This window comes from Rana temporaria, chromosome 1 (genome assembly GCF_905171775.1).
Source record: "Rana temporaria chromosome 1, aRanTem1.1, whole genome shotgun sequence".
NCBI lineage: Eukaryota > Metazoa > Chordata > Amphibia > Anura > Ranidae > Rana > Rana temporaria.
The window spans coordinates 228,771,051-228,792,217 of record NC_053489.1 but is presented as its reverse complement, the minus strand read 5'-3'; the positions used below and the strand labels follow the sequence as shown (position 1 = coordinate 228,792,217).

Here is a 21,167-nt window from a genome sequence, read left to right as displayed (position 1 = left end):
TCAACAGTCAGTTTGTTGCTAGGGACAGCTATGTGCACTCTTTGTACATTTCTCCAGACTCCTCCAGCCCAACTCTACACTTCCTATCTTGTGGATCCAGGAAAAGCTAGCACATGGTGGTTAGGTCTGACACTGGCTCAGCCAGGCCTTAACAATAGCCTTTTGCAGGCAGGGACCACGGGACCCTATAATGTAGCATAAATATAGAAAGTCTCTTTAGTGACTACTGCTCCCAGTCAGTCCCCTTAAGGCCCTGCCAGCCCTCCTGGCTATAGCTGCCTGATTTCATTGCCCATGACATTGCAATCCTCCCTACTGGCTCCAAACCCAGCTCTGACTGTTTTTTCTCAGTCCTCACTGGCATGCCTCCCCAGTCCTCTTGATTGCACATGTCACTCACCAGCCCTCCTGGCTGCCACCGGTGGTTCCCTCCTGAAGACTTGCCTGGCAGTACTAGCTCCTGCTGTCCTCCCTGACTCCTTCTGTGCCTCCTGTCCAGATCCTTCATGCTTTTTTGAAGGGCTTCATCCTACACCCGAGTCCCAGGCCGAGGGTCACCCCCCCCCCCCAGACTGGGAAGCTCCCTCTGAGGCCCCGACAGCCCAGTACTCCATTCTCAGTTCTTCCACCCGACAACTCCTCCCCAGCTGGGCTGACTCTAGGTAATTAAGGAGGCCTGCCCCCTGCCAATCCAGGTTGGGGATTGGTCAGGGCCCCTTAACACACTCCAGGAAGCTCAATCTCTCCTCTCCTGCTCTCTTTCTAGAAAGAAGAGGGAGGTTTTAGTGATGCTGCCTGTGAATCACCAGCTGCTGCTCTGAGCCATTCCCAGCCCACACATATCACAACAAACAGGCCTATTTATTTATTCTTGTACATCAAAAAACCTTAATAAAAACTTTGAAACAAAAAAAAACACAGCTAGGCCTGCCTAAATTTGCCTGTACTACAAAAATCCTAACTTAGGTAGAGAGTGCTATGCCCATATTCAGTGTTGGATTGGAAAGGATGATTACTGAGTTAGCTTGTAATTTTTCTTCTAAGCTTTTGAGGAACTCTAGTTTTCCCATCTTTTTGGGTTTATGGCCACCACTGCCAGGCTTGTGTTTGGTGTTGTCCCATGAAATCTGTATTAATAGAAACATCCTTTCTTTTGTTGGCATTGTCTCCAGAACAGGAAGCAAAGGAAAATCACCACAATAGGAACACAGGGCCAAATCCACAAACGAGATACGACGGCGAATCTATTGATACGCCGTCGTATCTCTGTTTCTAACTATGCGATTGATTCATAGAATCAGTTACGCATAGCTAGCCCTAAGATCCGACAGGTGTAATTGAATTACACTGTCGGATCTTAAGGATGCAATTCTAGGCCGGCCGCTAGGTGGCGAGGCCATTGCGGCCGGCATAGAATATGCAAATGAAGATTTACGGCGATCCCCGAACGTCCCGAACAACCCGTCGATCTAAATCTACGTCGTTTCCGTCGGGTTACGCCGCGTAAAACTAGGGCTGAGCCCTAGTTCTCCTAAGCCATGTTAAGTATGGCCGTCGTTCCCGCGTCAAAATTTAAACATCAACGTCATTTGCGTAAGACATCCGTGAATGGCGCTGGACGCCATTTACGTTACCATCTAAGCAAATGACGTCGGTGCGACGTCAGTTAGCGCAATGCACGTCGGGTAATTTACCCGACGGAGCATGCGCAGTACGTATGGCGCGGGAGCGCGCCTAATTTAAATGGGACTCGCCCCATTCTATTTGGCCCGCCTTGCGCCGGACAGATTTAAGTTACACCGCTGCAAATTTCCAGGTAAGTGCTTTGTGGATCGGGCACTAACTTGGACAATTTGCGGCAGTGTAACTTAAATGGGAAAAGTTAAGTTACGCCCGATATTTGTGGATCTGGCCCACAGGCTTAGAAGACAGCACCAAGTCACAAAATAATTGTGATTATCTGCTTCATATTTAGTTTCATATTTCTGCCCACCTCTGGCTGTTTAAGGCTAAATTTAGCAAGAGAACTGTGAAGGGGTAAACTGTAAACTGTACAGGGTTTGTTTAGAGACTTCAGACTTCAGAAAATATAAAACCATCTTTATTTTGTCTTGTCTGTACAGATTAAAAGCAGTTCTGCATCTGGAGCAATAATCGGGAACTCCAGCCAGATTTTTGCCAACATAATCACATGACGTAAGGGGTGGAGACTACCAAATGGTCATTGTCATTCTGAAGTGTCTAGGACAGCATTATGCCTAAATATGGCCCTGCTGGCAGTGTTCTACTTTTTGGTTGGAATCACAGCTGCCATATATAATTTAAGATGCAGAAGTACATAAGAACCTTGTGTATGGGTATTTTATTTGTCTAAACCAATACAATAAAATAATAATATTATTTAAGCACATAGATTCCCTTTAAGAAACGATGTGTGCTAAAACATAATAAAATAAAGCACTATATCAGCAAGGAGCTATAAACGTTTCATGCAGATGTATGGTTCTTCTATAAATAAACATACATTGAATGCAGGCTAATTACACTGCTCATTCTCACTAGTTGTAGTGGATTAATCACAATACACGTTGTAATTGAATATTACTTCACACACAGCAGTGCTTTGTGCTGCACATTCTATTGAATTATTCCAAGGATAACAGGAATAATAGCACATGCAGACATATGCAAGTCCATTTTAGGATACAATATTAATAAACGGCAGCATGTTCTCTTGTCTGTGCAATTGTACAGGATCCTGCTGCTGCTGTCTAACATACAACCGCTAATAAATGCTCTTGTTACTATGGACTTTTCGCAATAAGAATATATTTTGGGAGCATGGACCTTCTTAAAAAGAGATTATGGACCTCTTGCTGGGAGATGGAGAGATCGGGTTGAACAGTTATCACCTATTAAAGGATGTATAACATCATGTGAAAATCTTTTTCTGAAGATAAGCCTTTTGAAAGTGCCCCTGGCCTGAACTATCCTTGCTAGGAGTACCACTGCGGTAGATTATGTCAGTTATTTTGCAAAAAAAAATACCAGCCTTATCTGTAGAGACCAAACATGAAAGCCCTTGCTAGCAGTATATAGGAGAATGTCATTAGACAGAATTTTGTCTCATAAATCAGTTTCTGCATAGGCTCATTAAAGCTGATCTCCAGGCAAGCAGCTAAATACAGTTGAAATATGTGTATAGAATCTAATTAGCTGGCAAAGGATATGTAAATACATGCAGCCAGTTATGTGACCCATCCAGCCCTGCCAGGCAGCAAAGACATATTATAGACATCCTCTGCAGCACAGAGTGGTCCACATCAGAGGTCAAAGTAAACTCCAAACCCAAAATGGGAAAGCAAAAGAGCAGCAGCACATTGATGGGTGATCCATCTGCTCACACTCTTCTCTCCTCCTGTCAGCATGTTTACTGTCACTTACTGGATGCTGATGCAGAGCATCATTATGTGCTGGTCATACCACTTCTGTGCCCTGCTGTGTAGTGATTTCTGGAGACCGATATCAAGACAGATTAAGGTACTTTCATTAGCTGTGTTTAAAAATAAGTTTCTGATTTTTTTAAACAAATTATTAACCACTTAACCCCCGGAGCCATATTGCTGGTCAAAGACCAGAGTACTATTTGCGATTTGGCACTGCGTTGATTTAACTGACAATTGCGCGGTCGTGCGACGTGGCTCCCAAACAAAATTGGCGTCCTTTTTTCCCACAAATAGAGGTTTCTTTTGGTGGTATTTGATCACCTCTGCAGTTTTTAGTTTTTGCGCTATAAACAAAAATAGAGCAAGCATTTTGAAAAAAAAATGAATATTTTTTACTTTTTGCTATAATAAATATCCCCCAAAAAAATATATTTTTCCTCAGTTTAGGCCGATACGTATTCTTCTACATATTTTTCATAAAAAAAATCGCAATAAGCGTTTATTGATTGGTTTGCACAAAAGTTATAGCGTTTACAAAATAGGGGGTATTTTTATGGAATTTTTATTAATATTTTTTTTTTACTAGTAATGGCGGCGATCAGCGATTTTTTTCAGTACTGCAACATTATGGCGGACACTTCGGACACTTTTGACAAATTTTTGGGACCATTGGCATTTTTATAGCAATCAGTGCTATAAAAATGCATTGGATTACTATAAAAATGCCACTGGCAGTGAAGGGGTTAACACTAGGGGGCGGGGAAGGGGTTAAGTATGTCCCTGGGTGTGTTCTTACTGTGGGGGGGTGGCCTCACTAGGGGAAATCACTGATCTTCTGTTCATACATTGTATGAACAGAGGATTAACATTTCCCCCCCTGACAGGACCGGGAGCTGTGTGTTTACACACACAGCTCCCGGTCCCCGCTCTGTAACAAGCGATCGCGTGTGCCCGGTGGTGATCGCGCCCACCGGGCATGCGCACGGGGTCGGGGGCGAGCGGGGGGCGCGCGCCTCTGCTTACCTGCGCGAGAGACGACGTAGAGCTACGGGCTCTCGCGCAGGAGAGCCAACCTGCCGCCGTAGAATGACGGCGGCAGGTCGGCAAGTAGATAATTGAATAAATAGTTCATTCAATTCCTGCTTAAAATTCAGTGTTAACCTGTTACCAAACCTACAACAGTAAAATCAGTCTGTATATGCAGTAAAGCATGCTTGTTATACTCACTGTGGAGCCTAAGGGGTTAATCCTTTGCATTGTGTAGAAATGCTGCGTGATCCTGTCTCCTCTGATCCTCCTTAACTTTAACTGTCTCCAACCCATCTCCTGATAGAGTAAAGCATTTGGAGTCAGACTGCACATGCTCCGTTTGGTGTGTATTGCTAGAGAGTTTTTTTTTTTCTTGGAAGAGTGCATATGATCAGCACAGGGCCAATATGCCCTATCCAGACAGAGGATCAGGGTAGAATGAAAACTTCTCCTACAAGCTTTAACCAGATACTGATAGAAGTCACACGACTGCTATATACTGCTGATGAAAAAAGGTATTTATCAGTTTATAGTTAAAAAAAAATAAAAGTATTTCCATGTTCCGTGTACTGTGGGAGACCAGATATAGTGAATGCAGGGTCCTAGGTTAAGTAACACTTTAACCCTCCATTGCCATTAGTCACAGTACTGTATTTCTCTGCACTAAATACAAATGGCTAAGGGTACAATCCATGATAGAAGAGATTAATAAAATGAATACATATTTACTTACAGATATAGTATTATTACAAGTTTTACATTGTGTTGCTGTAGTTGCAAAAAGTTCAAAGACAATACTGCAATATAATTATTGACGAAAGTTACAAGATGAGTATTATTTTGATTTGGATGAAATAACAGTGACAGCAATAATCTGCTAAGGATAAATAAGGGTAAAAAAGGGTAGATGGACACAAATGAACAGGGTGTACTAGCTTTGTGCATCAACATAGTTTTATTAAAAATAATAAATTACAGTTGTAAAGAGCCAAGAGAGCCTACAACAGTAGAAGATATTCATCAGACCTTTGTGGCCAGTGGCAGAGTTTTGAGTGGACCAAGAACTCCTTGTGGCTCCTGGGCAACACTTTTGGATTACAAGGTAATGATGGCAATGCATTTGGGGCAAACCACCCCCTTTACCGGCCAAAAAACTTGAAATCACTCACCAGGTATGCAGAACATTCTAGGTTCCACCAACCAAAAAGAGCTGTTGGATGGCACCTACTGCGTCAGGCTCTCCATAGGCACATGGGAATCTGGCTGTTTGCAAGTGCCATACCTCCTACTGCAAAGAGAACTATTTTTTCAGCAACCCTCATTAATTAATCTGACACCTTGTACTGTTAAAGTGATTGTAAATGATCACCTTGTAAAACAACCCATTCAGTTTAAAATAGAAATGAACGGCAAAAAAATTTTGAATAGATATCATTTTTTTTTTTATAAATACCTGTTTTCCCTTTTTTATACATGACCACATTGCTTCTGACCTCGGCTGCATAAAAGCTGGGGGAGGAAAAGAAGCAGTACACTGAGCGTTTCAGTGACAGACTGTGCAGGGGGCGTGTTAGGACAAGTCTGATCATTGGAGGAGAGCAGCATGTGAACATGCAACGGAGGAGAGTGGAGGAGAGTGAGGAGATTAAGCCCCCTTTCACACTTGTACGACTTAAAAGTCGCGTGATTTTACCGCGATTTCGCGGCCGCGATTTTACCGCGATTTTGCTGTGATTCGCGGCCGCGATTTCAATGAATGCCTGTGTAAGTGGCATCAAAATCGGACCAAAGTAGTGCAAGGACTACTTTGAAGTCGGCACTACTTAAAGTCGTGCCAGTATGAATGGTAGTCATTGAAAATAATGGAGAATGGCTTGTCATACGATTTTGCAGTCCAAAATCGTGAGACAAGTCGTATAAGTGTGAAAGGGGACTAAATGATTCAATGAAGTCCCTTGTTTACATTGAGATTTGATCTGATTTGGCTGGACGCCTAGAGAAGAAAGAGCCTGCTACTGTGGATGTTTAAGAGATCTGTATTAGAAGCGTGACTGGACCTGTAGGGGTCTTTGGTGGAGGTGAGAGGCTGGGGCACACTATTGTCACAGATGGTGAAAGTTCATCACTTTTAAGAACTGAAAATTCCTCTACACTATGGATAGTGATATCACTGTATGAACCATTTTTATGCACTGAGTTTTTTGCACAAAACACTTTATGAACATTTTTGTGATTTTTTTCTTTTTGATCATTATTGACTGAATGTTATTTGCACTTTATTTGTATTTTGCACTATATTGATGAGCATTCATTGGATGTCATTTGCACTATATTTATATTTGCACTATGTTGCATTAGATTCACTACATTAAGCGCCACATCATTTACCCTTTATAAATATAAGTATGTGTGTGTTTGTGCTCAGTTGTTACCTGTCAGAGGATTTGCATGTCTGTCTATCCAGTCCTGATATTTAATCAACTCTACTAGACAGCTAAGCTTGAGCTTACTTTTTTTTTTGTACTGCGGGTTCTATGGTTTCAACACTATAAAGAATGGTCATTAATTAAAAAAATATATATATTTTGATCATTTTTTTAAATAAATAGTTGACTTAAACTGTGACACTAAACTATACTTATAATGAAATTAATTATATTCAAGTATGTATGCTTAACCCCCCCAAAAAAAAGATTTTCTATTGATTTCAGCCTTCTCCAAATCTTCAATTCCTTCAATCTCCAAATATCCAATTTCCTTTTTTTTTTCTTTTGCTTCTGTGATCTGACTTCCTGTTGAAGGGTGGCTATGTTCATTTTCCATGGTCCTGCTGTATGTGTGAGCATAGCCACCCTCTTTTGCTTGTTCCTGAAATGGACTAGGGTCTATGAACTATGGACTATGACCACAACTAACATGTACTGCTTGTTCCAAATTATTGGGAGTGGGGGGAAAGAGGCTGTTACAAGGAGGTGGAAAAATAAAGTAAGAAAAAAAATCATGGAAAATAGATTACAGGCCCAGAAAGTATTGGATGTGTATGGATTATTATAGCAAAGTGAGTTTGAATGTTTTGAAATCCATCACTGATCACTGTCTTAATTTTTCAGCCTTTGAACGAGGACACTGCTATGAACCCTATATTCAGAATGGCAACTTTACAACAACAGATCCAACTTACAGCATGGGGACTGTGGTAGAGTTTACATGTGACCCTGGGCACTCTCTGGAACAAGGACCGTCCATTATAGAGTGTATCAATATGAAGGATCCTTACTGGAATGATACAGAACCTCTCTGCAGAGGTAAGAAAGTCATTTTATTTCTACAATTTAATTACAAGTGCTGTAAGCTTAGATATTTTAGTAAAACCACAATTTGGCTTAATACACTGGTGGCCAAAGGTAAGGGATATTACTTTATTGTTTCTTCTAATCAAATGTATCCCTGGAATGTATGTTACATCTTCTGACATTTTAATTTAGCTATAGTTAACCAGTTACAAATCTGAGCAATCCAAACTGAACATACAGTATAACTATACAGAAACATTTGCAGCTGAAGTTGTATGAGAATCTCATATTCCAGTATATCCATCTCTCCCATCACCAGTGGTTTTATTTTGTCCTATACTCTCTGCTGCCTCAATAAGAAAGCTCAGTTTTTAATGAATAAAATATTGAAAATTACATTTTAAATTACAGTAATATGATAAAGCTTATATGAGATTATAGTGATTGAGTTTACATACACTTTAATCTTTCTACTGTACATCTTGCATTATCACATAATCAGTTTGAAATGCCCAGGTTTGTGACAGATTTGCCCTAATAAAGTGTTTCTTAGACTTGTCCTTAAATGCCATCACACCAGTGCATTCTTTTGCCGCGTATATATTTTTCAGCATGAAAAAAACTATGTTTTTAAAAAATGTCATTTAAAATGATCGTGTGTGGGCTTCACCAAATTTTTCGGGTTCTGAAAAAAAAAATTTGAACATGCTGCATTTTTTAACGACGTTTTAAACAATGTCGTTTTTCTGGTTGTAAAAAATGATCGTGTGTGGGCTAAAACGACGTAAAAAACCCGTGCATGCTCAGAAGCAAGTTATGAGACGGGAGCGCTCGTTCTGGTAAAACTACCATTCGTAATGGAGTAAGCACATTCATCACGCTGTAACAGACAAAAAAGCGCGAATCGTCTTTTACTAACAAGGAATCAGCTAAAGCAGCCCCAAGGGTGGCGTCATCCGCATGGAACTTCCCCTTTATAGTGCCGTTGTATGTGTTGTGCGTCACCACGCTTTGCTAGAGCATTTTTTAAAAACGATCGTGTGTGGGTAACGTAGTTTTAATGATGAAGTTGGAAAAAACAACGTTTTTTTCTAGATGCTGAAAAACTTTGTTTTTTACATGACGAAAAATTATCGTGTGTACGCGGTGTGGATAGTGACAACGCATGCACTAATGATAAGACTGGAGGACAAGTTTGGGAAACAGTGACATATACATATACACAAGGCATTTTTCTCAGAAAATAGGTCCTGAACTCAACCTCAAAACCCTCCTTCACACAGGGCTTTTTAATCTGTACTCTGTGCTTTCCCAAATAAGCAGTCCCCTTGATGTCTGCATTGACACAGCTGCTGTCTCCCAATATGACATCTATGTGGGTGTGGGTGCATGTCCCTGAACTTATCCTGGGTGCTTCACGGCTGTACACCTGCACCGATTTCACATTGGGAGCAGCGACTCTCTCTGTACAGCTCCTCTGTCCCAATAGATAACAATGGGACTGCTGACAAAGGGATGCATGGAACACCTGTACAGCCATGTGTTGGTAAAACATTGTCTTGCATGGGGTACAGATGTAGTCGCCCCATGTGAATCTCCCAGTCCACCCCTTTGTAGAAAACATTCCCTTCCAGCTTCCTGTAAAATAACATTTTTCACCCAGCTGTTTTTTTTTCTTCTAGAAGAAACAGCTGAGCCACATACACTAGTTCACACTGTAAAGTCTTACTGTACTCAGAGCTGTATCTTAGAAAGGACTGGACACTGAAGTGGAGAGAATGGGGCTGCTCACCCCGAAAAATATAACAAAAAGAGTTTTTCCAGATGGGGTTGTTGCGCAGCTCTGATAGAAAAAGGTTTAAACATGTAGTAAAAAATATATATTTTATTTGATTCACATGTAAAAAATGGGAACAAAGAGGGATGGCGCAATGGATGGAACATGAGTTATAGCAGGTACACAAACAGAGTTTACATGAGTGTGTAAAACGGTACACAAATGGTGTTTATACGATCAAAAATATGCATCATAATATAAACAATTCTAACGAACGTTTCGACCTGTTAAAGGTCTTCTTCAGAGAAATTTTGTGTAGCTGAAAGGGAACAGATAGTGGTTAGACATCTCATGATTGTAATTTTAAATATTGGAAAATACATTATTACGTTTTAAGTTTGTGTCTGCTAATACAAAAGGCCTGGATATGGAGAAGCAGTAAGCTACAATACAATATAAGCAGTTCATATGTATTTAATACAGAACAATAATATTAAATGTATTTTTTGGGGGATTTGTAGTCCCCTTACCTTGATGCGGTGTCACAGGTGAGTGCTGCGGGCCGGATGGCTAGATCAAATGGCCCACCCAAAAACGCCCCCCATCCCAGGGAGTGTGGCAGCCAGCCACGCCGTGTGGAGCTCCTTGCTTGACACCACAAGAGGTCACCCCCAAAATAGGTGGGGCGGGTGGTGGAAGGACCGTACGAAAGCCCGGGAGGGATGGGGGAGATTGGAGGTGATGGGAAGGAAAACTTAAAAAAGCCTGAAAGCAAAATAATACGGTGGTATTATGGACTGTATCTTTATACACATGCATAACAGGTAATTAAATGATATGAACATTGGTCCTTGAGGATGGGTGGGTAAGAGAGCAAGACACAGATAGGACCGACATGAACTGTCGGTAACTGGGAAAAAGGCCAAGGGATGCTGGTGTAAAGATTTTAAAGCAGTGTGTCTCTAAAGAAAGGGTACGTGGGTCTCCCTATAGCACGGAAAAAAGACAGAAAAGAAGGGGAATGGGGAAAAAGGGAAAGAGGGAAGAGAGGAGGAAAGGAAAGGGGGAGGGGAAATGGAGGGAGGAAATGGAGAAGGGAGAAAGAAAAGGAAAAAGAAGGAAGGAAAGGAAAAGGAAAAAAAGGGGGAGTGGGGTAAAGATGCTACCTCTTTACCCCACTCCCCACTGCTTTAAAATCTTTACACCAGCATCCCTTGGCCTTTTTCCCTGTTACCGACAGTTCATGTCGGTCCTATCTGTGTCTTGCTCTCTTACCCACCAATCCTCAAGGACCAATGTTCATATCATTTAATTACCTGTTATGCATGTGTATAAAGATACAGTCCATGATACCACCGTATTATTTTGCTTTCAGGCTTTTTTAAGTTTTCCTTCCCATCACCTCCAATCTCCCCCATCCCTCCCGGGCTTTCGTACGGTCCTTCCACCACCCGCCCCACCTATTTTGGGGGTGACCTCTTGTGGTGTCGAGCGAGGAGCTCCACACGGCGTGGCTGGCTGCCACACTCCCTGGGATGGGGGGCGTTTTTGGGTGGGCCATTTGATCTAGCCATCCGGCCCGCAGCACTCACCTGTGACACCGCATCAAGGTAAGGGGACTACAAATCCCCCAAAAAATACATTTAATATTATTGTTCTGTATTAAATACATATGAACTGCTTATATTGTATTGTAGCTTACTGCTTCTCCATATCCAGGCCTTTTGTATTAGCAGACACAAACTTAAAACGTAATAATGCATTTTCCAATATTTAAAATTACAATCATGAGATGTCTAACCACTATCTGTTCCCTTTCAGCTACACAAAATTTCTCTGAAGAAGACCTTTAACAGGTCGAAACGTTCGTTAGAATTGTTTATATTATGATGCATATTTTTGATCGTATAAATACCATTTGTGTACCGTTTTACACACTCATGTAAACGCTGTTTGTGTACCTGCTATAACTCATGTTCCATCCATTGCGCTATCCCTCGTGGTTCCCATTTTTTACATGTGAATCAAATAAAATATATATTTTTTTATTAGAGCTGTATCTTAGTCCCTCATTCTTCAGCTGTGTGGAAAGCCTTTTATTTCTGATGCCATAACAGAGGAAACGCTGCAATTATTCTCAGAATCCAGCTAAAGGGGAAAAGAAAACTGCACGCCTGCAGAGTGCTCAGCCTGTTTCTGCCTGCCGCCCGTTGGTGGGCAAAGCTTGAGCAGGAGGAGGGTGATGTCAGATGACTCCGCCTCTCCTGCCTGCTGAAGTTGGTCATATGCAGACTGCACTTTGCAAAATGAGGTAGTTGAAAGAAACGCTGATGATTTTCAACACCTACTCAATTGAGGTACCACCCCCTCACCTCCCTCACCGCCCCCTCCTCTATTGTTATGGGATGTGAATATGAAGAACAGGGAGGCTTCTGTGTGTGCACCGCTGTAAGAGCAGTGCTGTCACTTGGCTTGGAGACACAGGAACCAAGCTCCAGTGTTTACAAGTGACAACAGTGATCGGCAAGCACAAAGCAGTTACCAGAGGTGACAGAATGGCATTCTGCCATGTGACAGCATAAAAAAGCACTGCATATACCTAATACTTCTTCTGCTTTTGTTTTGGCAAATACAATGTGGTATAAACTGTAATTTATCTTTATGTAAGCCCATAATGTTTCATTGTTATGGCTGTACATTGTCTGATTACTTTCTCCTAAATTCTTCTAGCAATGTGTGGTGGAGAGCTCTCCACCCCAGCTGGAGTTATTCTCTCACCAAACTGGCCTGATTTATACACAGAGGGAGAAGACTGTATATGGAGAATCCATGTGGGAGATGATCGAAGAATATTTCTTGATATACAGCTGTGAGTATTGCTAAGACAAATTTTGGGGAAATTTAAGTATTTAGGGCCAGATCCTCAAAAGAGATACGCAGGCGGATCTGCTGTTCCGCCTGCGTATCCCTGTTTCTATCTTTGGAACTGATCCACAGAAAAGAGACTTACACTGCCGGATCTTAGAATGCAGTAGCGCATCCGCCGCTGGGGGCATTTCGCGTCGAAATGCCGCTTCGGGTATGCAAATTAGCACTTACGGAGATCCACGAAGTTTTTCAGCTTCGTTTTTTCTCCGTAAGTATTAAGTTGCATGTGTAAAATTAGGGCTGCTTTTACAAAGTGTAAACTGTTTACACCTTGTAAAAGTAGACCCTTCTTACCCGCAACGCTGTTATTTAAAAAAAAAAAAAATTCCTGCCGTATCTTTTTTTTTTTCCGACGCAACTTTTTTGACCCAGCGCGATTCACGAAGCTCGGCGTAACGTAATTTTGCGCTATGCACGTTGGGAAAATGACGTCACGAGCATGCGCAGTACGTCCGGCGCGGGAGCGCGCCTAATTTAAATGGGACTCGCCCCCATTTGAATAGAAACGCCTTGTGCCGGCGGAATTTAAGTTACACACCCGAAAATTTCTAGGTAAGTGCTTTGTGGATCGGGCACTAAGGTAGAAATTTTCCGGCAGTGTAACTTAAATGGGAAAAGATAAGTTACGGCGGCTGGCTGTGGATCTGGCCCTTAGTTAATATTTTTATTTAAGTATTATAAGTGAATAACAGGGACATTTTTTCTTTATTTACATTTTTTTTTAAGTATGGTCATACAGTAATATGCAATGTCAATATATTCAATGACAAAGAAACAACATTGAACCACCTATGTACATACTAAACCAGTAAAAGTAAAACCAAGATGTGGACATCACTGTAGCGTGAATGTAGAAGTTCACCCTAATACTAAAATCTCGAAATCTTCTGGCATCAACAATCTAAAACTAACCTATCTTGCCCTGTAAAGAAGAAATCGCTATACATCCCTTTTCTGAAGCCGCTCCGGTCCGGTCCCACACTGAGCTGTCAGCGGCGGCTTTTCTGTGGAGGTAGGTGCAGAGGAGGCAGCCAACAACAGAAGCCCCATAATAAGTCTATGGGTGTCACTTCTTAGGCATTTCACAGCCGTTGACAGCTGTCTCCTCTGCAGAGCTTCTGCCGCTGAAGACCAGACTGGAGCAGCTTCAGAACAGGTATGTATAGCAATTTTTTCCTTTACAGGGCTAGATAGGTTAGTCTTATATTGTTGATGCCAGTAGATTTAGAGATTTTAATATTAGGGTGTGGGCTACAATGGTCAGACTTGTAGATTGTTCAAGAGATTTCTGAACCTACAGTGATCAAAGACAGCTCTGACTGTATAGATCTGGCTGACTGCATAAAAAACTGGAATAGGAACAAAAAATCTAACCAAAATCAAAATCATGCGAAAAAAAGGGGGGGGATGTTAGTATAGGGGGGGAGGGATTGTGAGGACCTGTGGGGTGCTGTACAGGGCTAGTAAAAGGTCCAGATTTGTGTAGCCCTTACTTAGGTCTCATGCATTAGGGCATGGTACTCCAAAAAATGTATGTGGTCCAATAGAACCAGGTTTTGCAAACTTTTCCCTATTTGGAATTAGCCACTGCCATCAATTCCTTCATAAATTAGATGTCATTGCCTTGGACAATCATAGGCTTATAGGTGAAAGTTACGTTTATTTTCAATAAATTGGTATACAGGATTTGGCTGCATTCAGTTAATGTATATAAACAGATAGTTTGTACTGCTTTATTGACATTAAAGCCAGGTAGTCCAGCATCTGGACATCTTTCAGCTTGAGAATGATCTGCACAACCTGTTTCTAATCTTTTTGACATCTCCAACACAATGGGAAGCATTGAGAAAAAAATCTTAAGTAATCTCTTGGGGACCTTATAACACCTTGCTAGTATCTTATAGCCCATTTCATGTAGGGCACAGGAAATAGACGCTTTGTGGGTCAACTTCCTAATCTTATCCTTTTGTTGAACTGTGAATGTGACATGCAAGTCTTTTTCTATTACTCTATATATTTTGGATAGAAAACATTAGGTGGATGGAAAAAGATTGGGATAGGCTGTGTCAGGGTGGTTCTGTCTCCAAACACAGTGCCTCAAAGGAAAGAGTTGAGATTTGTTCCATGGTTGAGAGAGAAAATGATGCAATTGCATACCTCATACCTCCAACAGTTTTTTTCAGTTTACCGTCTACGAGGAAGTGATTAAAACAGTATTGGTCCTCGTGGAGTAGGGATCAGAATGTCCCTTCCTGTAATTCATGTTGAAATTTTTAATGGCCTATCAGAGGGGTCATGCAAGACGTCATCTTTTTAGATAAGATAGGCCCTCTGTCACAGAACAATTTTAAGGTTGGACCAATGATCTGGTGCTAGTAGAGCGTTTTAATCATATCTGGGGGTACCCATTGTTTACTAGACCTAAGATTGCACCAATCCAGTATTTAATTCATATGAGTGGCCTTGTGATATTTCACCACTATGAGTCCATGAGATATATTGACCCATAAAAAAGTTCCGAATTCATTTTTATCTAGTTGAGAAAATACTTTATGATCAAAACTGGCAAAAGTCTGGAAAATATTTAGCCTCTATATAGCGTATTTAAAATGAATGTACTTCCATGACTCCTATATAATATAAGAGTCGTGGAAGTGTATTCATTTTCAGTATGCTATTCTGCCCAAACCACAAGGGATGGATTGATGACCACTTGTCAAATCTTGGTTAAAAATTAGGGAAAGTTAGCTGAAAAAATGTTTCATTTAAAAGTAAGATAACTATCTAAATATGTTATGCATGTCTGAGCCCATTCAAACAGAAAGTGGGCTTTAAGGTTTTGCAGGGTTGCCTGATCTACATTGTTGTTCAAAGCCACCAATTTCTGGAGGTTAATTTAGAAATCTGAGAAAACACTATAAATATGAAATTCTGTAAGAAGGTTAGGCAGGGAGATTAGCGGTTGGGTTACAAATAAAAGCAGATCATCCACATATCCTGCCATGTTCTCCAAGGTTAGCTGCAACTCGGCCAATGTTGGGATTAGCTGTAATCTTGCTCATTAGTGGCTTAAGGGTCAATATAAAGGTGAGGGGGGACAATGGGCAGACCTGCCTGGTTCCATTGTTAAGTTTGAACAAGTCTAATTGCGTGCCGTTGACTTTGATATTCGCTGCCGGTTGGGAATATTTGGCGTCTATCCATATTCGGAATTTTTGAGCAAAGCCTATATACTACAACACTACTTTCATTAAGGACCAGTCCACTCGGTCAAAGGCTTTTTCAGCATCTGTGGCTAAAAGATTCTATTTTGGGATTGCTTAACAGTACAGCCAATGGATGACATTTAGGGTCCATGTCGTATTGTCATTTGCCTCTCTTTGTGGGATAAAACCCACTTTATCCTGATGGATAATTGTATGTATAAAAGGAAGGAGTCTAGTGGTTAATATTTTACAGTTTACAGTTTACAGTTTGAAAGGTATGTTTAGTAGAGAGATGAGAGGTTTTCAACAAAGACATGAACTCAGTTGAAAAGTCAGCACCACAACACCAAATATAGACAGACAAAAATAGAAAAAGAATTGGGACTTTTAAAGTGTTGAAACCTCATCTCAGAATAATACTCGATAAACAATCATAAATTTAAAAAGTTAATTTTATTGTACAATTTATTAAATATGTGTCTAATATTAAGAGTAGACACCCTTTAAAAAACATGAAAGTTCTTTACAACTCATTATAATGCCAAGATCCCCCCGAAGATAGTAATTCCTCCCCCAGGAAGTGTATATATGACAATCATAAATTATTAAAACCACCCTGTGTTTACTTAGTTTGTCACATGTGGGAGAAATAAAACACAAAGCCAACGTGTTTTGCCTTGTCGGCTTCTTCAGGGTCTTTGGAAGGGGAATTGTGGAATGAAGTTGCTGAAAAAGAAATATAGCTACACATAACAGACATCCAGCATATATACATATTGGTTTGTATCATAGTTTACATTCTAAATAAATAGCTGTAGTTACTTACAGTGAGTACACATTAATTTTATTAAGGCCAAAAAGGCATTTCACATTTCTCTCAGAGCAGTTAGACACAATATGGGCACACAATTGTGTGTACCAGAAGGACCTACAAGCCAAATGGAGCCCCACCTGTGAGCCACAGACTCGGTCTAAAGCATAGGGATAGGCATCTCAGGTTATTGAGTTCCAATATAGGATTTTTGCAATTCTGTTTTCATGTGCTAAATGACCATTTGAGCTGATAACGTTCCTCAAAGACAACTACAGCGAAAAAAAACATCTATGACATTTTGACCAAGCTCTCCCACTGTAGCTTTTTTTCATTGACAATCATTTGCCTGTCTATAGAATGTTGCATTGCCCATCCATTTCAATGGATATTGTGAATATTTTTCAAATCTTTGTTAAATAATCCCATACAAACTCCCCATCTATAGCCAGCTGGCTATTTTGTTGGGTTAATCTCCACTGACAGCAGTTGGTTAGTCACCCTTATTTCAAAGGTTATGTACTGCAGCCATTTGTAATGTGCATTTATTCTCAGCCTAGCGAAAAACTAATGAGATTTCTTCATCTCAGCCTGTAGTGTAACCATCCATGCCCCAAAACCTCATAATTTTCCACAATAATTATTTTTTAATTTCACTTACCAGCAGACGTTCTTAATACTGCCTCTGGCTCAAGATAGCGTGGAAAGAAGAGGAACCTTACTTAGTAGTTTAACTACTATTATAATAAATTACTGTATTTATGAATCACACGGTCAAAACTTTTGATTATAAAAGCCGGACTACGAATAATTCACTTATAGTATAAGTCACTTATAGTAAACATATACATGTGTCAAATAGGGAAAACTAACACTTAAAAAAAATTCCACGATATTGTATACTTATTGGGTTAACTTTACTGGTAGCAATTACTGTGCCATAATATATTTTTTTTACATCCTAGAAAAACATTTATTGAGGAGTTACAGAATTTCAGAGTAGTCAGTCATTAAACAATAATACAGAAGGTTACCTTGGTCATATTTAAATGAGAATCAACTGGTAAACATATGCATAATCAATGTCAATAACTTCAATAGCGATATATATCCATAATCCTACTGATGCATAGTGAGCACACACCTGGGTCCAGTGCAACCATTAGGAGCTACAAATTCATATTTATAACCACATCCAAGGGGCTTAAACCTGGGGTTTCTAACCACTTGGCCAATACCTTCCCAAACCTGGCCAGACAGCCCCTTTGTTGATATATATAGCATTCAAGTCTTAATATATCACCCACTACCCTTATCCAACCTATAAGTGTAGCAGTGTTGCCAACCTAACAGATTGAAATTTACTGGCCACGTTTTTACTGGCATTTCACAAAAGTTACTAAATTAAATTTTTAGGTGCAAATTTCAGTATTTAGGCTACAAACAAGTACGCTAGGCAAATAGCAATGTGATTTAAGGTAGATAGTAAGGTAAAAAAACATATTTTTGTTATTTTCGATATAAGGGCAAATTATTTAGTCACATCACCCCCTTTGCCACCAACACCCCCTGCCTCCATCCCCCTCTGCGGTGCCACCAAAAACCCCTGTCTCCATCCCCACCCTCTGCGATGCCACCCTCCCCCTCTGTGGTGCCACCAACACCCCCTGCCTCCAATCACCCTCTGCCTCCAATCTCCCCCAGGCCCCCTGTCTCCAAACACCCCCTGCCTTTAATCCATCGTCCCCTGCCTCCACCCTCCTCTGCGGTGCCACCAACAACCCCTGTCTCCATCCCCACCCTCTGCGATGCCACCCTCCACCTCTGCGGTGCCACCAACACCCCCTGCCTCCAATCACCCCCTGTCTCCAATCTCCCCCAGGCCCCCTGCCTCCAATCACCCCCTGCCTCCAATCTCCATGCGCAGTGCCAAGCCGAACTGATCTCGGCTATCTTTACTGGCACATTCCCGCAACCACGGACATTTACGAACGGGGGGGAAAAAATGCCCGTTTTTATGGAATGTCCGTAAAAATACGGACGGTTGGCAACACTGAAGTGTAGGGGGCTCTGAAGAGTACCAGTGTTGTAGAATAAGTTTGCAAGCCTGAAATAGCTCACTGGTCATGACCAATATGCTTGGGATAAACCTGGTATGAAATACTTTATTCAGTCTGTCTTCAACCCCTGTCCATTATATATGGAGTTTGGGGCAGCACCATAGTAAGTGGATCAGGTCTCCATGGTCTCTCTGACACCTACCACATAGTGGATCTTTGGAAACTCCCATCTTAAAAAGCCTTAAAGGGGTAGAATGAGGATGTAAGAGGATATATAGTAGTGAAAGTGTGTGGGTAACATTGAGGGACCTACTAGTCTGGACAGTTATTTCCAACTGGTTCTCCATAAAAGGTCACACATTGTGTTCCCATTTCTTTGCCACTTTAGAGGGATAGTCCTCAATAAATGCAACCAGTAGCAGGGCATAGCAAGAAATTCAATTAAGTTTCCATGTACAATTTTGGGTAGCTTTATTGGCTCAATACACATATATACTGTGATCCCTGCTTAATAAAGCACAAAAAGCTGTTTTGCAGTTCTGCCATATAGCTTGAGTCACCAATATTTTTGCAACTGCTCATTGTATTGAAATGTACTTTTCACGGAAGGTAACCTCAAATTAGGTATTATTTTCCTTCAATGCGGAGTTTGAATTATCAAAGTTTAAAACAGGTTTACTCTAAGGGCCGGTTCACACTGGTCTGATGTGCGCTCCAACTTTGAGTGCACAAGTCATATGACATGTCAAAATCAATGGTTCCCTATGAGAGCCGCCTTAACTGGTCCGACTTGTGTCAGTTCGACTTTGAACGATCCCTGGAAAAATTGGGCTCAGGTAAGAAAAAGGGGGGCTCTGGGAGGTGCTGCAGTACAGGAGGATTTTCACCTTAATGCATAGAGTTAGGGTTGAGCGAACCCGAACTGTAAAGTTCGGGTTCGGTACGGACTTTGGGTTTTTTCTGAACCTGGACCCGAACCCGAATAATTGAAAAAAGTTTGGGTCCGGGATCGGAGTTCGGGAAAAAAAAATGCGCGGAGGTCCCCGCAAATTCAATAACCAGACCCTTTAGGTCTGGTATGGATATTAAGGGGAACCCCGCCGTCAATTTAAAAAAAATGACGTGCGGTTCCCCCTAAATATCCATAACCAGACCCTTCAGGTCTGGTATGGATATTCAGGGGAACCCCGCCGTCAATTTAAAACAAAAATGACGTGCGGTAAATATCCATAACCAGCCCCGTTATCCGAGCACGTTGATCTGGCCGGCCGCATAAAAGAGAGGGGGACAGAGTGCAGCCCCTCCCCTCTCCTGAACCGCACCAGGCCACATGCCCTCAACATGGGGAGGATGTCCCCATGTTGATGGGGACATGGGTCTCATCCCCACAACCCTTGCCCGGTGGTTGTGGGGGTATGCGGGCGGGAGGTTTATCAGAATCTGGAAGACCCCTTTAACAAAGGGGACCCCCAGATCCTGACCCCCCTGTGTGAAATGGTAATGGGGTACACTGTACCCCTACCATTTCACAAAGGAAGTGTAAAGTCTTGTAAAAAAAAAACACACTGACACCGTAGAATAAAGTCCTTTATTAATAAAAAATAAAAAAAACTCTAGCGGTGATAATCCACTCTTTCCCGGCTTCCTGCTCCAACGTTGTCCTGATCCTGCGACGGCTGCGAGTGATCTCCAGCGATGAGAAGATCCTGCGTCGGGTGATCTCTGGTCCAGCGATGAGAAGATACATCCATCCAGCGCAGCAGCATCCCCGACCTCCTCTCACCGCTGGACACAGCCCAGCGAATGACGCGCTGCAGCTGTGACATTACTTATATAGAGGAGGCAGGGTCACCCGTCACATGACACCGCCCCCTCTGACGTACCCTCTGCTACGTCACTGGGTAAGCCCAGGGTCTTTCCTCTTCCTGGGCTTCCCCAGTGACATAGCAGAGGGTACGTCAGAGGATGCGGGGTCACGTGACGGGTGGCCCTGCCTCCTCTATATAAGTAATGTCACAGCTTCAGCCGCTCATTCGCTGGGCTGTGTCCAGCGGTGAGAGGAGGTCAGGGATGCTGCTGCGCTGGATGGATGGATCTTCTCATTGCTGGAGCGGAGATCACCCGACGCAGGATCTTCTCATCGCTGGAGATCACCCGCAGCCGTTGCAGGATCAGGACAATGCAGGAAGCCGGGAACGAGTGGATTATCACCGCTGGAGTTTTTTTCTTTCTTTTTTTTTTTATTAATAAAGGACTTCATTCTACGGTGTCAGTGTGTTTTTTTTTTACAAGACTTTACACTTCCTTCGTGAAATGGTAGGGGTACAGTGTACCCCATTACTATTTCACACAGGGGGGGGTCAGGATCTGGGGGTCCCCTTTGTTAAAGGGGTCTTCCAGATTCTGATAAACCTCCCGCCCGCATACCCCCACAACCACCGGGCAAGGGTTGTGGGGATGAGACCCTTGTCCCCATCAACATGGGGACATCCTCCCCATGTTGAGGGCATGTGGCCTGGTGCGGTTCAGGAGAGGGGGGTCCCCCCCTCTTTTCTGCGGCCGGCCAGGTCAACGTGCTCGGATAACGGGTCTGGTTATGGATATTTAGGGGGAATCG

At 42.0% G+C, this 21,167-nt stretch overlaps 1 protein-coding gene across 1 annotated transcript in view; it reads left to right on the top strand.

The window, feature by feature from the left end:
* Positions 1-21,167, top strand: part of SEZ6L (seizure related 6 homolog like) — a 559,496-nt gene that overhangs the window by 455,271 nt on the left and 83,058 nt on the right. Inside the window, exons 8-9 of the mRNA XM_040351286.1 lie at positions 7,586-7,780; positions 12,276-12,414. Of these exons, the coding sequence (XP_040207220.1) occupies positions 7,586-7,780; positions 12,276-12,414 (334 nt within the window). The remainder of the gene's footprint in view (positions 1-7,585; positions 7,781-12,275; positions 12,415-21,167) is intronic.